Raw genomic sequence first — 20,611 nt, forward strand, 5'->3', positions numbered from 1 at the left:
CATATTAAAGAAGTTGTGTCACTTCAGCAAATAGCATTTATCATGTAGAAGAAGTTAATACAAGCCACTTACTAATGTATTGTTATTATCCATATTGCTTCCTTTGCTGGCTGCATTCATTTTTCCATCACATTATATACTGCTCGTTTCCATTGTTACAGACCACCCTGCAATCTATCAGTGGTGGTAGTGCTTGCACACTATAGAAAAAAAAAAAAAAAACGGCCTATGTGCGCTCCCACGGTCCTGGCCACCAGAGGGGCCAACACTTTTTTTCTATATTGTGCAAGCAGTATAATGTGATAGAAAAATGAATCCAGCCAGCAAAGGAAGCAATATGGACAATCAAAATACATTAGTAAATGCCTTGCATTAACTTTCGCTACATGATAAATGCCACTTACTGAAGTGAGACGACCCCTTTAAGATATGTCTGGATTCTATTGTGGCACATTTCCTCAGCATGTGGATGAGACTTTTTAAAAATCTCTTTTACGCTGCTGCTACTGTAAGTCTACCTGATCACATTGCATGTTGGTATGCAGTAAATCTGCATGAAATCCACACCAATCTGCACTATTTATTGTGGTTTTGGTGTGTTTTTTTTATGCGTTTTTGTTGCAGATCTTGTGTTTATGTTAATCCCTTAGTGCGATCCTCTGTACATATGCGGCAGAAGGCGAGGTTTTAAACATGTGTGGGCACCATAGCCGGCCGGCTGTCTTATACAGCAAACACCTACTCACAAGGTCAGTGATCAAAGAGAACGGACATTTACTCCCATAGATGCCATGGTCAATTGTGACCATCTAAGAGGTCATGACTGAACGGCTTCCCTGCACTGGCATGTAGGGAGCAGTTTGGTTACTATGAGAGCTGAGAGCATTGTAAAAGTTCCCAAGCCTGCTAAAGTTCCTGTTTAGCCCTGCCTGCACCAGGACTCAATAGAAACAATTGTATCATACACTGCAATGGTAAACTACTGCAGTCTATGGTATAAGCGATCTAAGGGGGCTTAAAAAAAAATAAAAAAAAAAAAAAATTACAAATTCTAATCCCCCTCGAAATTGCCATTTTTGGTTTTTGGTTGCTTCTCCTCCCAAAAAAATGTTTTAATACAAAGTGATCAAAAAGTCATACACACCCCAAAATCATATCAGTAAAGCTACACTCACAACGTTTTTTTCACTGATGCCTTTCTGAGAAATGGACATTAAAAATGGTCCCATTCAATTGTATGTGGACTGTCAGTCAGTGGAAACAGACAGAATAACACATTATTCACTGGCCATAAAAAAAAAAAAAAAAAAACACCTACAGCTTGATCTCAAAAAAAGTCCTCACACAGCTCAGTAGACAGAAATATAAAAAAAGTTATGAATGTCAGAATATGACAATGCATATATTTTTTTTATCAAAGTTTTTTTTTTTTTAAGCATTAAAATATAACAAAAAGTTTAGAATCAGCACAGCAGGTCAGTTTCCGCACGTTAAAAATACAAAAAGCGTACATGAGATTTGCATATCTCCCTCACTTTGCTGGTACTGTATTATGCTGTGTTTTTTCAACACAAAAATCTGCATAGAAAATTCCACATCGTATGCAGTTACCTTAAACACCGAAAATTTTCAGCACAGAACTCTGCTACAGAAAATAATCAGCGTATAAGCAACATGTGGCTGTACCATTACTATTCACATTACTGTACACATTTTGACATTGCTTGATTTATGCTTTGTAAGAACACATGCAGGTATTCTTTTATCTATATTTTGGACTTTGATTAAGGTTCTAACTAGAGTTGGCCATATGTAAAAAATAAAAGGCAGTCTTAGGCTACTTTCACACTGGCGTTTTTGCTGGATCCGGCAGGGTTCAGCAAAAACGCTTCCGTTAGTGATAATACAACCGTCTGCATCCATTATGAACGGATCCGGTCGTCTTATCTTTAACATAGCCAAGACAGATACGCCATGAACTCCACTGAAAGTCAATGGGGGACGGATCAGTTTTCTATTGTGTCAGAGTTAAACGTCCCCATTGACTTGCATTGTGAATCCACCTTACTCTGCATCCTATGACAGAAAACAAACCGCAGCATGCTGTGGTTTGTTCTCCGGTATGAGAACGCAACTAAACGGAACAGAATGCATATTGGAGCATTCCGTTCTGTTCAGCTACATTTTGTTCTCATTGACAATGAATGGGGGACAAAACAGAAGCATTTTTTTTTTCCAGTATTCAGACCCTATGACAGATCTCAATACCGGAAAATAGAAACTCTAGTGTAAAAGTAACCTAACCCACTGAGCCAAGTGCACAGGTTAATGAGACCTGTAAGAAATAGCCAACAACCAGCTTCACACAGAACCATCAGTTTGCCTGCTTCACCCCTTGTCATCTTATCTGCCGACATGTGAAGTGCTCTGTAGGTGCATCTAATGGGGAATTCATGGATTAATTTATAGTATAATAACAAAGCATTCCTCTGCAAAAAAAAACTTTATTAAGTAACTGATATTGTATTTTAGGGAGTACCATTCTATTTGGTGTCTCACCTGGTGCTCCACAGTCACAGCACACACTATTCCCAGGCATTCTTCTGATATCTTCAATAATTGCTTTGGTGAGATCTTCTATACTATCCTCCTCACTAGGACGGACTTCATGGAACGCCATGTTCAGAGCTTCCTGCTTGCTGTTGGTTAGTACAGAGATCCATCTGAAACATAATATATGTTTTACAAAGAGTTCTTCCAGGGACCAACATGAGAATGGAACTAGCTCATTCATGAGACTGTAGGCAGTGGACCTCAATCTGACTTTCATGACATGTCTGATTAATGCAATTTTAAAGATAGTTTCCATTTGGACAAGATCCACTTTTTAGAAGGGTTCGTTTCAGAAGAAGCAGATCACAAAAAGTGTCCACCTGCCAGGACCACCAGTGATCAGCTGCAATCTGTGCTGGAAAACAGGCAGCAATTCCACTGCTCTACTCTACTTTTTTCTGGTACCACGTAGCTCTCACTGTGGTCATGGAACCCCCTTAATGTAACAGGTAGCAGTGTAGGGACTATTCTATCTGGCCAATTACTAGTCAGCAGTTTAGCCACATGACCTTCATGGTACCGGCTTTGCTCGCTTGGAAACTCTTTGGATGTGGTACCAAAAAACGTACCAGACACTATTTTCAACTCTGGCCAAGTGGAAAAATGAAAATGAAAAAAGAAAAAAAAAAAAAAAAAAAAAAAAAAAAAAAAAAAAGGGGTTGAGCAGGTTCCATGCAGTGGGAGAGAGACTTAAGTGTTTAATTTCCCTGCAGCACCTCCACTTACACAATGCTCATTCATATCAATGGGTTGTCTGTGTAATGCAGGACTGGACAGGACCCTCAGAGCAAGAGATGCTCTTTGTAACTGTTCTCCACCTCTGGCCAAGAAATGAGGCAGGTGAACAAAGGATTCCCCTGTATTAACTTAGAAAGGGCTAATAGGACATACGACAATGGGATTTTTAAACTAGACAGCCTATTTAATGTAAATTGAGGATCAATGGTGTTTCGAGTCTTTGTGTGTGCAATCAAATGAGCCAGACAACGCCTTTACTTACGCAATACAATCCTGCTCATCCTCGGTCAAGAAATGGTATGTCCGATTATCTGGAATTAAGAACATTTCACCATTTATGTACAGGTTATAGCCTACCAGTAAATGCTGCACAGAGATTCCCTATGGCAATGTTAATTTATTAGGGGTCTGTGGAAAGCTGGACGACCAGATCTTTTGGCATTTATCATGTAGAGAAACTTAATACAAGACACTTACTAATGTATTGTCCATATTGCTTTCTTTGCTGGCTGGATTAAAGGGGTTCTGCACCTTCATTTAACTGATGATCTATCCTCTGGATAGATCATCAGCTTCTGATCGGCGGGGGTCCGACACCCGAGACCCCCGCCGATCAGCTGTTTGAGAAGGCAGCGGCGCTCCAGCAGCGCCGCTGCCTTCTCACTATTTACCGCCGGGCCGCCCGCCCACTGACGTCACGACTTGTATCAACTAGAGTGGGCGCGGCTAAGCTCTGTTCACTTGAATGGAGCTTAGCCGCGCCCACTCTAGTTGATACAAGTCGTGACGTCAGTGGGCGGGCGGCCCGGCGGTAAACAGCGAGAAGGCCGCGGCGCTGCTGGAGCGCCGCTGCCTTCTCAAACAGCTGATCGGCGGCGGTCCCGGGTGTCAGACCCCCGCCGATCAGAAGCTGATGATCTATCCAGAGGATAGATCATCAGTTAAATGAAGGTGCAGAACCCCTTTAATTTTTCCATCACATTATATACACTGCTTATTTCCATGGTTACGACCACCCTACTATCCAGCAGCAGTGGCCATCCTTGCACACTATAGGAAAAAGTGAGTGCCTATGCACGCTCCTTGCCAGTGCCCTTTCCTATAGTGCACAAGCACGGCCACCTCTTGTGGATTGCGCAGTGGTCGTAACCACCGTGTATAATGTGATGGAAAAATGAATCAAGCCAAGCAAGGAGGCAATATGGACAATCACAATACATTAATAAGTGGCTTGTATTAACTTTCTCTGATAAGTGCCATTTTCTGAAGGGAGACAACCCCTTTAGGCGATATTATCATGTTTAGGTGTGGCAGCAGTTTGTGCTAAAGTGACAAAAGGAAGTGTCACTGTGCTGTTTGTCACCTTTGAATGATCTTATAAGAGACTGATGGCTCTGCTACCGTGCTCCATTAATAACAAAGTGACAGCTTTATTATCTGTTTCCAGGAATATAATTCAATGGCAATGACTAATATGGTGGCTGCATGTCCTGCTGTGGCCCTACAATACACCCATGAAGCTTCATATAGAAGGCAAAGGAAAGTGAAAAAACTATGATCTATGGTGAATGTGAGGTACGATAAAAAAAGCAACAGGCTGGTGATTACAATGAGTCTCTTTAAGTGCTCATGCACACAAACGTGTACAGTCCTTTCTCAATGCATTTACACCACATAACTGGCATAAATACATTGATAAATCTCCCTATACAGCTCTGTGTCTGCAGTTGCCACCACTAGGGGGAGCTCAGTGCATAGGAATTTATACAGGAGCTTGTCACTTACTTATGCTGCCCTCTAAGAGGGCTTACAGGTTACCTTATATAACAAACAGAACATACGTGATATTAGGTCAAAGCATTTCTTGTCTTCCATATTAGGCTTCACTTGGCATGTCAGCAGATTTAGTTTGGCTGGTTGCCGGTTAGGCTGCAAACAACAGAGAAAATAACTATTGGTTATGGCTTTTTGTCAAGTATAATGTGTCCCTTGTAGGCCTTCAGCGTTATACCGAATTCATCAGTGGTGCTGGTCGCACAGGGCATAGGCCGCGTGTGCCAGATTTTTTGATCTCTCAGTGCCAGCCATTGCCTCATTCTAGCGTCCACTCCTGCACCATTCACTTGAATGGGGATGAGCTGCGATGAATGTGACGTCATTGGCCTAGGAAGAGACTGCAACACTCACCGTAGTGCCTCAGCCTTTGATAACAGTTACGCTAAAATTAGTGTTTATAAGGTCAGGAGATCAGAAATAAGGCTTCACATAAAAAAGCTGATGGAAAACAGGAGGGACAGTCTGCAGATAGACTGATTTGTAACTGTATCATAAAAAAACTACTGCAAAAATTAACAATATGCAAGTACTGGAATAGTCATGTACTGTAAATTCATACCGTCCCATGTGCAATGGTCAAGTAACAGTTCTTCACTGAGCACTTCCTCTTCTGCCAAACCTTCCTGAGCCTGAAAGTAAATATAGATATTAACACACGCAGACGCTACACTAATACAGGAAACTTGTCAAACCCTTTGCCCTAAATATTTCATTATCACAATATGGTTTGTTAAAAACTGTTAAATCTTCAGCAATGGCAATACCTAATATTAATACCTTTCTAGCCATGAATCCCAAAATACTCTGCCCCCTGACACCCTGCCTAATAAGGAAAAAAAAAAAAAAAGAACATGGTAACCTTCACTTTTACATGCTACATGTTGTTCACATCAGGTCGGTGAAAAGAATTGTTTCACATACACAATACGGCTCTTTTCAGATGATTAGCGCTGTCATTAATTGTAATTAGTAGGTGACATTCCTAATAGCTGTGTTGTGTACTGACAATAGCTGCAGTCATTTGATTGCTGCTAAATACATAGTACTCTAGTAACATACAGTATTTGCAAGGATGAAAAAAAGACATTCGTCCATCCAGTTTAGCGTATTACGCTGCAAAGTTGAGGAAAGCAAAAAACCCTTATGAGGTAGAAGCCAATTTTTCTCCTCTTAGGAGAAATAAAATTCCTTCCCGACTTCAAACAGGTAAATCAGAATAACCCCCTGGATCAACCATCCTTCTCCAGAAATCTAGTGTCTATAACTTGTAATACATCCAGGCTCCTCTTGAATTCTTTGGGTACATTTGCGCGATGGATTTAGACAGTGCCGCCATGGTTGTTCACTTTGATTGCTGCAGACCCGGAGCTAAACTGCAGGCGGATACATGAAGAGGCGTCTGTACGGACATAACGCCAAGAAGGGTCAAGTCCTTTCTTTGCACGGTTGCAGCTTCAAACCGTCGGCCCATACATTGCTGCAATGCCTCCCACTGAAAACAATGGGAGGCAGACATTATGTGGTCGCCGACAGAATTCTGGTGTGCTGTCTGTTCCAAAATTCACGGCCCTTTTAGTGCGTTCACCATCACCACCTCCTCAGGCAGAGAGTTCCATAGTCTCACTGCTCTTACAGTAAAGAGTCCTCTTCTATGTTTGTGTACAAACCTTCTTTCCTCCAGACGCAGAGGATGTCCCCTTGTCATGGTCACAGTCCTGGGTATAAACCAGTGCTTCTCAATTATTTTCTGTCATGCCCCCCCCTAGGAAGAAGAAACCATTTCGCGCGACTGTAAATAGTATCATTTGTCTATAAAATTGTTTTAAGTACAGCCCCCAGTAATAAGAGCCCCTCTGTGTCAGTAATAACAGCCCCCGCCAGTAATAACAGCCCCCCCTTTGCCAGTAATGTTATGGGGGGATCTGTGGATGACAGACACTGTTATGGGGGGATCTGTGAATGACGGACACTGTTATGGGGGGATCTGTGGATGACGGACACTTATGGGGGGGATCTGTGGATGACGGACACTTATGGGGGGGATCTGTGGATGACGGACACTTATGGGGGGGATCTGTGGATGACGGACACTTATGGGGGGGATCTGTGGATGACGGACACTTATGGGGGGGATCTGTGGATGACGGACACTTATGGGGGGGATCTGTGGATGACGGACACTTATGGGGGGGATCTGTGGATGACGGACACTTATGGGGAGATCTGTGGATGACGGACACTTATGGGGGGATCTGTGGATGACGGACACTTATGGGGGGATCTGTGGATGACTGACATTTATGGGGGGATCTGTGGATGACGGATACTTATGGGGGGGATCTGTGGCTGGCACTGTTACAGGGGGATCTGTGGCTGGCACTGTTATATATGTGCCATCCACAGACCCCCCACCCCATAACAGTGCCATCCACAGTGCCCCCCCCAGCCCATAACAGTGCCATCCACAGACCCCCACCCCTTAACTGTGCCATCCACAGATTCCGTGTGCCCGCCGCCGCCGTTTAAAGTTATTGAACATGCCCCCCTCACTCCTAATAGTACCGTATATCCGAATTTCTTCTGTATAATGCCGGCAGGCGGGCCGGACGGCCAGCGTGTCCCTCAGTGACGTCACTTGTCTGCGCCACCTGCTTCATTCATAAAGCAGGCGGCCCAGGCACGTGACATCACTGAGGGACACGCCGGCCGCCCGGCCTGCCTGCCGGCATTATACAGAAGAAATTCGGATATACGGTACTATTAGGAGTGAGGGGGGCATGTTCAATAACTTTTAATTCAATAATACATTTAATATTAGTATACCGGAGGGAGCGGTGGGGCGGGGCTATAGTACAGTGACCGCACCGCCCCACCGCTATTGCTGGGCCCCAGCATCTCCTCTCAGTCCCTCCCCCGGCCCCCACTCCGTACTGCGCCTGCCTCTGATCAGAGGAAGGGAGATGAGCGCTTCCACAATGGAAGCGCTCATCTCCCTGCTGCATATTACACTGCCGCACACCCCAAAGGCCGGCCCTGAACGAGCCCCCCTTTACGGAGCCTGGCGCCCCCCCTGGGCCCCCACTATTTGAGAAGCACTGGTATAAACAGATGATAGGAGAGAGCTCTGTACTGACCCCCTAAAGTATTTATACACAGTTATTAGATTGCCCCTCAGTCTTTTTTCTAAACTAAGTAACCCTAATTTTGATAATCTCCCTGGCTACTGTAGTCTCTTAATTCATGAGTTTGTGTACCAGCACTTAAAACTATACACAGTATTGTACGTGTGGTCTGACGAGAGATTGTAGAAGTGGCAGGACTATGTTCTCATCCTGTGCATCCCGCGCCTCTTCTGACGTACCCCATGATCATATTTGCTTTGGCAGCTAAAAATTAAACTGAACTTGTGGTTTGCTGTCACAAAAGAATAAACAAATGGTTTTGTTCAGAAGGCAGAAGTGCTATCCTGCTTCCCCTGTCCATCTGGTCTCAGGGGACGGACTGCAAACGTAACATTGCCCTGGAAAAAAAAGAAGTAGTATGTACCCGCCTAGCGGCAGTGAAGAGAGCTTGGGTGGCCCTATGGCCATCGTCCTACTGGGAGAATTCCCTGTAGGGTGTATGGTCAGTCCGCCCTGTCTGGTCTTTTACGGTTTAGAAAAATGAGCAATGTAATGCCAAATACAAACATTTCAATCTGGAACTATTTCATGTATCCATTGTGAATACAGATACTGCATGCGCTAGGGCAGTCATTCCATGTACATTTATATATCTAAGCATAAGCACAGTAGATGGTGTTTCTAACAGAGATCCATTATCAGCCACCAGTTTGATAGCTGACCATAGCCACTTGCACATGGAAGATATTAAGGATTTTGCCTATTGAAAAACCCCTAAAAGGCAATGCATATACATTTATAAGCAAAATAAAGATGAATAGCACAAGATGGCCTTGGACCAATGCAGACCAGCCATTTAGTTGTTGCGCGATGTCACAACCCATTAATTTAGGCTAACCAAGTCAATTTATGTGAATCTGGATCAGGCAGCTAAAAAAACTAAACTGCCTGCAGCAAAGAAAGCAGGTACGCAGCAGCTGAAACACCATGTTGAAGAAGCTGATGTATTCTGTTCATGCAATCTCTAGTCCAGACAACAAGTAGAAGGCTGGAGAACATCGGACCTGAGCTATTAAACACCATAAAGCACAAACCACTTCTACTTTCTTGCTAGTCAGAATAGGAAACCAGTTACACATCTCCCGCGGAAACCCTTAGTCGTATCACTTCTTTTTATCAATTTTATGTGCTAAAATGTAAAACGACAACCCACGTACCCGTCACTCTTCTTGTACAAGTATCCATGTTTCTCAGTGCCATACTGCATGTTTCCTTGCAGCTGATGCATGCTGTAGACAAGCTGCTTACTGATTGAATCCTGCAGGGAAAAATACATTTTTTTTAAATAAATCTAGTGTATATTTTTAAAAAAATATCCACTCTAGAAATTGTCATTGCAGAGATTACATTTTGATTTGACAACCTTTTTATTCTCAGCAATTCATTTCAGGCAGAACTGAGAGTCACTGGGGATTTGTCTATGACAGTTATGAGCGAGCCGTGTCTCTAGAAGTATCTGTGCACATATAGACAGCACTTCACTAGGACAAAGGAGATGAAATGATTTGCTAATGTAACCATGCAGCTAATGAATTTTATTAGGATGTAGGATTTAATTACTTTGAGGGTGAAACACTAGGATGCTACCAGAGGCATTCAGAGAGCAGGGTAGGGGCAAAGCAAAATCGGACCTGTCTCCTGGTCATGCAGCTGCTCCAAGAACAGTAATTTTATGCAGTTGTATTGTATTAACCAAACCTTCAGTGTTGCGTTATTAAAAGTATTGCTTTGAGGGGGTTTCTGAGGAAATTTTGAGAAGGGTTAAAAAATGATAAAGAAGCATTACTCACCCTCTCTGGTCCCCGACGCCATTCTGATGCTGCTCCAGTCCCCAACAGTCTCCATTTTCTGGTCCCATCTTGATGCACAGGCAATGGCTGGAGATGCCCACTCAGCCAATCATTGGCTACTGCAGTGACCTGACTCAGCCAGTGACTGCCTGAGCTTGCATCTCCTGTCATTTCAGAAGGAGGAGAGCAGCATCAGGAGATCAGTGATGTGAGTAATGCTTCTTTATATGTTTAACCCATTTATTATTCCCCCAAAAACTTCTTGAAACTCACAAATGGTTTCCTCTATTGGTGTAGATTCAGCTTCTAAATGGATAACTTGCACTGTTACAGTCCCTTTACACAGGCTGATTATATGGGCGATTTTTGAGAATGAACATTGGCCCGTATAAAGGTGCCACTGGTCACCTGATGAAAGCATTGTTGATGCTGACACCTAAATCATTCTTTCTGGGCAACAGATCATTCTGTGTAAACAGGAATCTGCTGCCCAGAAACAGAGATGATTGTGTTAGTTCCTGATATTTGCCTGCTCAGATATGTATATATATATATATATATATATATATATATATATATATATATATATATGCTTTCACGGGTTATTTATGTGCCAGAAAGTAATTATGGTGAGGCACAGAGCCCCTTAAGGTTTATTTCTACATATGGGAAGTGATGATGCTTGCCCCTATTTTTTGTGCTAGATTTTTACTGAATCCGACAAAAAAAATGCATGTCTCCATATGAAACTGGAGGCATACAGAGGTATGCATAGGAAGGGCCCATACAAATTCAGAGGTTGTATGGATTCATAATAAAAACACGCTAATTAATAAGGTGTACTAATTAAAATGCTGTTCCAATATCTAAACAAATAATCTGGAAACCACATATGCGTAAGAGATAGTTTGTAATAATTGGAACTATCCTCCTGTGGGAAAACCGTTCTCATAAAAAAAGAGCACTAGAGATATACAGTAGTAATTTCTTCTCCTTGGAGCAGACTATGCGACTATGGGGACCTTTGTTGACACAAGAGGAGAGAATTCTTTTAAAGCTGGTGCAACAAAAAAGTGAAGTCGTTGCACAGATTTCAGCTCTCATTGGTAGTGCCTTTTTTATTTATTTTACGCAGTTATATAGCGCTACTATATTCCGCGGCGCTTTACATGGGCTGTGGGAGTGTGGGAGGAAACCCACGCAACGACAAGAACATACAAACTCCATGCAGATGTTGTCTTTGGTCAGATTCGAACCCAGGACCCAAGCGCTGCAAGGCACCAGTGCTAACCACTGAGCCACCATGCGGCCAACATCTGTGTGGAGTTTGTATGTTCTCCCCGTGTTTGTATGGGTTTCCTCCAAGTACTCCTCTCTTCCCCCACACTCCAAACCCATACTGATGGGGAATTTAGGTTGTGAGCCCCACAGGGGACAGCAAGTGATAACATGTCTGTGAAATATGTCGGTGCGATGTAAGTAATATAAAAAAATATGATAATTTATGTTTCTGTAAGGGTTAATATTTAGACAAACATAATTAGTGTCTATTGGGAGAGATGTGTAAAGTACATTGGATTCACAGATGGGTAGCTGCTCTCCCCCAGTACATGCCATTGCTGGCTGACAGAAGCTATCCATTCAGAACATAACATTGCTAATTAATCTGTCAGAGCCGCTCGCCTTTCAACAACATCCAGGAAGAATTGCTCCTCCCATCTAAATACTATTAGTGAGGGGACTGGTTAATGGCATATTAAATGACCCATTAATGTCCTCTTTTCATGCAGTCCCTGTAAAGTAATTAGCTTTTTTGAAGGCTGTTACCCTTATTTTAATTACTGGAAAAATAATTTGTACCTTTTATGTGTTTGTCAAAATGAGTCAGTATAATTGCATTTTACCTGCTGAAAATGCAGATTAATATTTGGCTTATGGGGCTTAGTTAGGAGGCTGGAACCTTACAGTTTATGGTGTGATTTAGAAAATCAATGTAAATGTGCTTTCGTTGACAAGTATGTCTGAGATAGGGAATACAATAACACCTCTCCGAGACCACCATACAAAATTGCAGTGAACTGTGTTCTTCTAGAATGGAGGGTTCTCTTAAAGAACCGGAAAGCGTACATTGATCATAAGCAATTACAATGAGTCATACAAACATCTGGTCTAGATCAGGGATGGTCTTCTGGTGGGGAGGTTTTGCTGTAAATAGGGTTAAAATAACTGCTGTACAATTAGAAATTGATCTCAGATACTCTCATAGATTCCTGTGTAAGCAGGTGCCTATGGCTCTCTAAGGTAATAAAAGGTACAACAATCATCATGTGGTCTATACTGTACTTGACAGGTGTGGTGCAAAAGGGGAAAGGGGCATATGAAAATCAAAGAGAGTCCCCCTCCTTGCCATCCATACAGGGACTGTAAGGGTATGACCACGCGGGACTGTCATGTGGCTCTTGTGACATGGCTGCGCTTTGCTCGAGGACCACACATCCATACAGGCCACTGTGGGGTCTAATTAGACTAATGAAGACCGCACTGTTCAGTGGGTCAGTATTGTTATGGGCTGGGCGATAATACAGATCCACTGAACAGCGCGGTCTTCATTAGTTTCATTAGAGCCTGCTGCAGCCTGTACAACCGCATGGTATTTAAACGCTGCGCCACCGCGTTGCAAGGGCCAGCCACCCTGCGTCACAAGGACCACACAACTGTGCCGTGTAGTTATACCTTCAGGCTCGATGCTTGTGCCATCCCCATGCATGTTCATATTGGTCACATTGAAGGGGATGGCACCTACCTACCTCTATTGCTGTTCATACAGTGGGGCAAAAAAGTATTTAGTCAGCCACCAATTGTGCAAGTTCTCCCACTTAAAAAGATGAGAGAGGCCTGTAATTTTCATCATAGGTATACCTCAACTATGAGAGACATAATGAGAAAAAAAAATCCAGAAAATCACAGTATGATTTTTAAAGAATTTAATTGCTAATTATGGTAGAAAATATGTATTTGGTCAATAACAAAAGTTCATCTCAATACTTTATATTATATATACCCTTTGTTGGCAATGACAGAGGTCAAACGTTTTCTGTAAGTCTTCATAAGGTTTTCACACACTGTTGCTGGTATTTTGGCCCATTCCTCCATGCAGATCTCTTCTAGAGCAGTGATGTTTTGGGGCTGTCGCTGGGCAACACGGACTTTCAACTCCCTCCAAAGGTTTTCTATGGGGTTGAGATCTGGAGACTGGCTAGGCCACTCCAGGACCTTGTAATGATTCTAACGAAACCACTCCTTCGTTGCCCAGGCCGTGTGTATGGGATCATTGTCATGCTGAAAGACCCAGCCACGTTTCATCTTCAATGCCCTTGCTGATGAAAGGAGGTTTTCACTCAAAATCTCACGATATATGGCCCCATTCATTCTTTGCTTTACACAGATCAGTCGTCCTGGTCCCTTTGCAAAAAAACTGCCCCAAAGCATGATGTTTCCACCTCCATGCTTCACAGTAGGTATGGTGTCTTTTGGATGCAACTCTTTCTCCCCCAAACACGATAAGTTGAGTTTTTACCAAAAAGTTCTACTTTGGTTTCATCTGACCATATGACATTCTCCCAATTCTCTTCTGGATCATCCAAATGCTCTCTAGCAAACTTCAGACGGGCCCGGGCATGTACTGGCTTAGGCAGGGGGACACATCTGACACTGCAGAATTTGAGTCCCTGGTGGTGTAGTGTGTTACTGATGGTACCCTTTGTTACTTTGGTTCCACCAGGTCATTCACTTGGTCCTCCCGTGTGGTTCTGGGATTTATGCTCACCGTTCTTGTAATCATTTTGACCCCACGGGGTGAGATCTTGAGTGGAGCCCCAGATCGAGGGAGATTATCAATGGTCTTGTATGTTTTCCATTTTCTAATAATTGCTCCCACAGTTGATTTCTTCACCCCAAGCTGCTTGCCTATTGCAGATTCAGTCTTCACAGCCTGGTGCAGGTCTACAATTTTGTTTCTGGTGACCATCGATAGCTCTTTGGTCTTGGCCATAGTGGAGTTTGGAGTGTGACTGTTTAAGGTTGTGGACAGGTGTCTTTTATACTGATAACAAGTTCAAACAGGTGCCATTAATACAGGTAACGTGTGGAGGACAGAGGAGCCTCTTAAAGAAGAAGTTACAGGTCTGTGAGAGCCAGAAATCTTGCTTGTTTGTAGGTGACCAAATACTTATTTTACTGAGGAAATTACCAATTAATTCATTAGAAATCCTACAATGTGATTTCCTGTATTCTTTCCCCCCCAAGTGTACTGGCCTCTCATCTTCTTAAGTGGGAGACCTTGCACAATTGGTGGCTGAATAAATACTTTTTTGCCCCACTGTATGCTTTTGGCAGGGGTAGATTTTTTGTATTCAAACATATAAATTTACAGCATAATTTTGCACATGAAGCGGCATCTTAAAAATTAGCAGCACCGTGGCTCAGTGGTTGGCACTGTTCCCTTGCGGGAACTCCGCTTTCCTCCCAGAGCTTAATTTGGAATACAGATTGTGAGGCCCAATGGGGACAGAAAATGAAGTGAGTGAGGGCAATCTCTGAACAGCGCTGAAGAATATGGAAGTGCTATGTAAAATAAATAAGACATTGTAGTGGATTAAGTAATTATGACCTCCTCCGATAGCATGCTGTACTATCCTATAAATTCCGTAAAAGACAGAAGATGCTGAGCAGACTATACAATAAAAGGGTTAAAAAGCTGTTTATTCATTACCATCAGAAAAAAAGAAATAAAAGCGTAGAAAGCGTCTTATCAGTTAATGTAAAATACACACAAACACAGCAGAGAAACCGCCAATGAAACACAGTAATCCGGATATTTTTCTGTCTCTGAGATAAATATTGACTTTTTCTGGATATACGTGGGGCTGTTGTTGCAAAATGTCATTTTTTTTATATTTACTTATAAAGCAGGAAATGAAAGCACAATAATGAAAGAAAAATCGATTGACTTACTCTTCTGAGCTTTGGAAAGCAATGGGAAAGAAGCAGGACACAAAGATGAATACTGGCAGAGAGAACAAGCATTTCAGATAATCAGCAGTCCGGGCTGAGTGTCAGCTCCCTCCATATACTCAGAGTAAGGCTACATGCACATGGACGTTGTTTGTTTCCGTGTCCGTTCCGTATTTTTTTTTGCGGATAGGATGCAGACCCATTCATTTCAATGGGTCCGCAAAAAATGCGGACAGCACACCGTGTGCTGTCCGCATCCGTATGTCTGTTCCGTAGCCCCGCAAAAATAATACAACATGTCCTATTCTTGTCCGTTTTAGGCATGGTTACAATGGATCCGCAAAAAAAAAAAACGGATGTCATACGGATGTCATCTGCAAAACACATATGGTCGTGTGCATGTAGCCTAAGGCTGTAGTCACACACAGGCATGATGGATGGGATTACATCTGGTAGCCTAACCAATCCTATTGACATCTATTGACGAGAACAGAGCAGTAGACTTACGTATTTGCAGGACAAGCTATATGAAAAGATTTGGTAGAAGACGAGGTGTTCTGCTCTCCCTTTACAGATGTCATTTACACAAATATTTTGGGATTTTTTTAATGCACATTTTAAGAGTAGGTCCATATAGGATGGAATGCTGTGGAATTTACCAGCGGACTTGTGCATAACATAAGATTTTACTAACTTTTCTATCTGTGGTGTGGATTTCCATCCAGTATGGACTAATCCTAACCGTTTAACATGGAATTGACTACAGGCAACTAATAGAGAACCATGCATAGCGGTTTCCAGCTGTTCATAGGGAGATTTTATAGGGATGCCAAATGGGCATTTGCTCTGTAGCTTCTGCCATCTGAAAACCGGATTCAATCACGTGAACACCATCAATCAGTACAGTTAATTGCATTATAATATAAGGCTACACGAATATTCTGCATTCATTTTGTTCAAATGACTACTTGTGTGGCCCACAGATTTCAATGGCCAGATTCTGGGGCATAAAGAGCGCTGATCGCTGGTATACCTCTCAATAGGCTGAAGGAAAGCGTATGAGGGACGAACGATCGTAATACAAGATACTTTTACATTATATTGGCAGCATATCCCTGGGGATCTGTGATGCTGAACAGCGAGCATTTCCATAGTCATGTCTCAAGGCCTATTTAAAGGGTGTAACATTGACTTATAGGGTAGCTGCCTTACATCTGGTGGCATTAGAGGTAGACTATCTGAATGTCGGAGTCACGCTCCACAGGCCCTGCACTAGGCATAACAGGTTCAGACTTAAGAGTTCCTTCAATTGTGTTGGAATAAATAAATCACTTATGGCATTTCTGTCTCTCTAGCCCATATCCATTGTACCAATAATATACACAATTTTTACCCAATTTGTCCAGTGTACATTAGCAGGCAGATATAACTAGAGGAATACCTACCGTTTCCATAATATAAGTTCATAGATCATCTAGATCCAAATAAAGGGAAATGTGGTCCCAAAACATGGGATTTATGTTTTACCTCTTTGGTTTCAATCTGCAGTGTAGGCTTCAGCATGTCCCGCAGGGAACAGAGCTGCTTCTTCTCCTCCTCTTGTCTGCTCTTGATCTGACAGTCATATACAAAGGACATTATTAAAAGACGCGCCTTCAGCCTGCTGAGGGTCACTATTTTGTTTAATAATCTTGTAAGAACTCATTTTACTGCTAAACACGGAAAACTATCCCCCTGCCCACGGGTGCACAGGCAGCTCCCTCGCCGCTCAGACATGTCAACTATCCCAAAAGCAAGCGAGTCATCAATTCTCGGGAACAGTCCTAGGAGACACTTTCCTTCAAAATATGACAAGCGGCTCAACGTTTGTTTTCTATGGCTGTCACTTTTTTTGGCTAAAGCAATCATCTGTAGCATTTACAGTAAGTTAAAGAAAAATTCATTCAATTCATTTGTCTATCCGGCTAAACTGTGGATAACCTTCAATAGTGGGACTCACTTTTTCGACACTCCTGACCTTGTGGTAGTTTGGCTTGATCAGAATAATATCTGATCGCCTTCTTTCATTGTGGCGGGGAAGGGGGGGGGGGGGAATAAGGAGAGGTGGTCTTAGTTGAGAGATCTGTCCTAGGAAGGTGGTGGATCAAGAGGCGGATGGGGAGTGGGATTTGGGGAGGTATGTAGTTTGGGGGGTGGGTTGCGATGGAGGGGGAAGAGGTAGGAACTGTGACTTTCTTCCCTTTGGGTATTTTTTATTTTTTGGGGCTGATTGATGCCGGTTAGAATTCTATCTTGGAATGTTTGGTGTCTTGCTGATAAATTAAAAAGACAGGCAGTTTGTGATCGGGTTCAGAGACCTCTTCCAGCGATTGTCAGCCTAGTGGAGACCCACTTTAATGAGGGGGGAGATCCCTTGCCTCGGTGGGGGATAGGCCGTGCAGACCTATCATTCCACTTTTACTAGCTATTCAAGAGGAGTAACAGTATTAGGCTACTTTACAGTGACTGCATTTGTGAGATCCGTTCAGGGCTCTCACAAGCGGTCCAAAACGGATCAGTTTGCATTCTAATGCATTCTGAATGGAAAAAGATCCGCTCAGAATGCATCAGTTCAGTCTCCATTCCGCTTTGGAGATGAAAACTGAGCCAAACGGATCCGTCCTGGCACACAATGCAAGTCAATGGGGACGAATGCAGACGGTTGTATTATCTGAACGGATCTGTCTAGGACGGATCCGCACAAAATGCGAGTGTGAAAGTAGCCTTAATTCACAAAGGGATTGATTCTGTCTGCTGGGCATCTTTCATCGATGAGCAGGGGAGATTTGTTTTTCTTTATGGAATTTTTTTGGGGAAACTATGCATTTTGGCTTTTATTTAGATCCCTCCCCCCTCTTTATGTACTTAACTGTTTACTAACTTTTATGGATCAGTGGCCTAAATGTTCTGCCATAGTGAATGGGGACTTTAATTGTGTTATTGATCCAGAAAAGGATAGGGTTTTCATGGAGAGAGATACGTATATCCCGCGCCGAGGGTCCCCCTTGTCTCGTTTTTGCCAGGAATCTGGTTTTGTGGATATATGGGGAAGGGGACACAAGCATATTCCTGTGTTAGTAAATCTGGGAAGTCGATGTCCAGGATAGATCTAGCCTTGATAAATAAAAACTATTTGAAATACATAAAACGTATGAAATATGAGGCCTGGTCTCTATCCGATCATCTACCTCTCTCTATTGAGTTATGTATGGTGAATGATAAATACAGTGTTAGGCCCCCATTTAGATTAAACCCTCACTGGATTTCTATAATGAAGAACCATGAATTGATTAAACAGGAGATATAATTACTATCCCAGAATTCTAACTCAGCAAGGACCTATTTGGCATGGGATGCATTTAAGGCCTTTATGAGGGGGGTGTTTATTAGTAATATTTCTAATTTAAGAAAAAGCTACGCTAAGAAAGAGAGACTTGCAAGAAGCAGCGGCTCTGGTATGGATGAGTTTTGCAGTAAGAACACAGAACAAACTAGGGAAATTATGCAGAGGACAAGTCAGGCATATTCTGACTTTCTTCTGGATAAGGCCCTGCAAAGGCTTTTTTTTTTTTTTTTTAAGGGATAAAAATATTTTTCTGAATCAGGTCGCCCAGGAAAAATGCTGGCCCGGGTGATCTCTAATCAGGATAAAAAAGAGAGATAGTTAGTATCTGTTCTTCTGAAGGCACAATTACCGTATTTTTTGCCCCATTTGCCCCTAGGTTTTTGAGGAGGAAAATAAGGAAAAAAAATTTTTTATGTTATGAAGGGGATCTGTGGATGAAGCACTGTTATGGGGGGGATCTGTGGATGACGTACTGTTATGGGGGGGGGGGGGGTCTGTGGATGATGCACTGTTATGAGGGGGATCTGTGGATGGCGCACTGTTATGGGGGATCTGTGGATGGCGCACTGTTATGGGGGATCTGTGGATGGCGCACTGTTATGGGGGATCTGTGGATGGCACACTGTTATGGGGGATCTGTGGATGGCACACTGTTATGGGGGATCTGTGGATGGCGCACTGTTATGGGGGATCTGTGAATGGCGCACTGTCATGGGAGGGATCTGTCGATGACACTGCTATGGGGGGGGGAGACTGTGGATGACACATATATAGCATGTTATGCTATATATGTGACATCCACAGATCCCTCCCCCCCATAACAGTGTTCCTGTGTAAATAGTGACCCCCAATTCAGGGGTTAGAGTCTGGCAACTGGTGTTGGAATTGCGGCAGGGCCCGCTGCAGTCATTGTACTCTATTACACCAGGCCCCGCTCACAGCAGTATTCATATGTAAAGTGTAATCATGGGAGCTTTGTTAAAGTATTGCAATCCTCTGCAGCAGTATCGCAATCCACTATAGTACTCACTATGAAACTATCATAGCAGGCAGGCTGGCAGCGTAACGTCACTCACTTCGTGACACACCTGCTCCAATAATAAAGTGGGAGGAGAATGCGTGTGACGAAGTGAGTGACCGGCCAGCCTGCCTGCTACGGTAGTTTCCTAGTGAGTACTACAGTGGATTGCGATACTGCTGCAGAGGATTGCAATATTTTAACAAAGCTCCCATGACTACACTTTACATATGAATACTGCTGTAAGCGGGGCTCGGTGTAATAGAGTACAGTGACTGCAACGGGCCACGCTGCGATTCCTACAGCAGTTGCCGGCCTCCAGCCCCTCCCCACTGATACATCGCAGGCCGCGCTATGCAGCATCGCGGCCGGCGATGTATCAGTGTTAGAGTAAAAATGGCAGCATTCGCCCCATAAGACGCAGGGGCATTTTTCCCCCACGAGCAGGCATGCATTAAAGAGGCATCTGTGAAATACTTTCTGGAATTGTATAAATCAGATAATAGTGTTTCAGATGAAGTGATTAATTCATACTTGGACTCTATCTCTCTTCCAGTCCTTAGAGATATCCAAAGAGAATCCCTCGATGCGGACCTCTCCTTGCAGGAGTTAGAGGCCACTATGAAAGCTTGTTTGGGAAACCCCTCCCCAGGATCTGATGGACTCCCATATTCATTTTATAGCAAATATAGGAAGGCTATTCTCCCCAGTCTTCTGAAGGTATTTATTGAGACAATAGAGGATGGTAGTCTCCCGGAATCAATGACAGAAGCTGTTGTAATAGTACTAATATTGAAAAAAGGCAAAGATCCCTTAGATATGGGTTCATATAGGCCGATTTCTTTACTCAATACGGATGTTAAGCTTCTCTCAAGGATTCTTACTACTAATTTGTCTAAAGTTATCTCATCTATTATACATTCTGATCAAAACGGGTTTATTTCTAATAAGGATACTCATTATAATTTGCACCACCTTTTTGCTAATATTCAGTCCTCCCGGGGGGGGGGGGCTCTTGTTCTATCCTGTCTTTGGA

The 20,611-nt window shown here is 43.0% G+C and overlaps 1 protein-coding gene across 2 annotated transcripts in view; it reads right to left on the reverse strand.

The window, feature by feature from the left end:
- LOC122942436 (arf-GAP with SH3 domain, ANK repeat and PH domain-containing protein 2-like) overlaps positions 1 to 20,611 on the reverse strand; it is a 141,990-nt gene that overhangs the window by 20,040 nt on the left and 101,339 nt on the right. For both annotated transcript variants that reach the window (XM_044300055.1, XM_044300054.1), the window contains exons 9-14: positions 16,700 to 16,786; positions 9,527 to 9,627; positions 5,747 to 5,816; positions 5,193 to 5,280; positions 3,614 to 3,662; positions 2,560 to 2,723 (exon numbers count right to left, since the gene is read on the reverse strand). In XM_044300055.1, coding sequence (XP_044155990.1) covers positions 2,560 to 2,723; positions 3,614 to 3,662; positions 5,193 to 5,280; positions 5,747 to 5,816; positions 9,527 to 9,627; positions 16,700 to 16,786 — 559 coding nt within the window. The remainder of the gene's footprint in view (positions 1 to 2,559; positions 2,724 to 3,613; positions 3,663 to 5,192; positions 5,281 to 5,746; positions 5,817 to 9,526; positions 9,628 to 16,699; positions 16,787 to 20,611) is intronic.

Source organism: Bufo gargarizans, chromosome 6 (genome assembly GCF_014858855.1).
Source record: "Bufo gargarizans isolate SCDJY-AF-19 chromosome 6, ASM1485885v1, whole genome shotgun sequence".
Taxonomy (NCBI): Eukaryota; Metazoa; Chordata; class Amphibia; order Anura; family Bufonidae; genus Bufo; species Bufo gargarizans.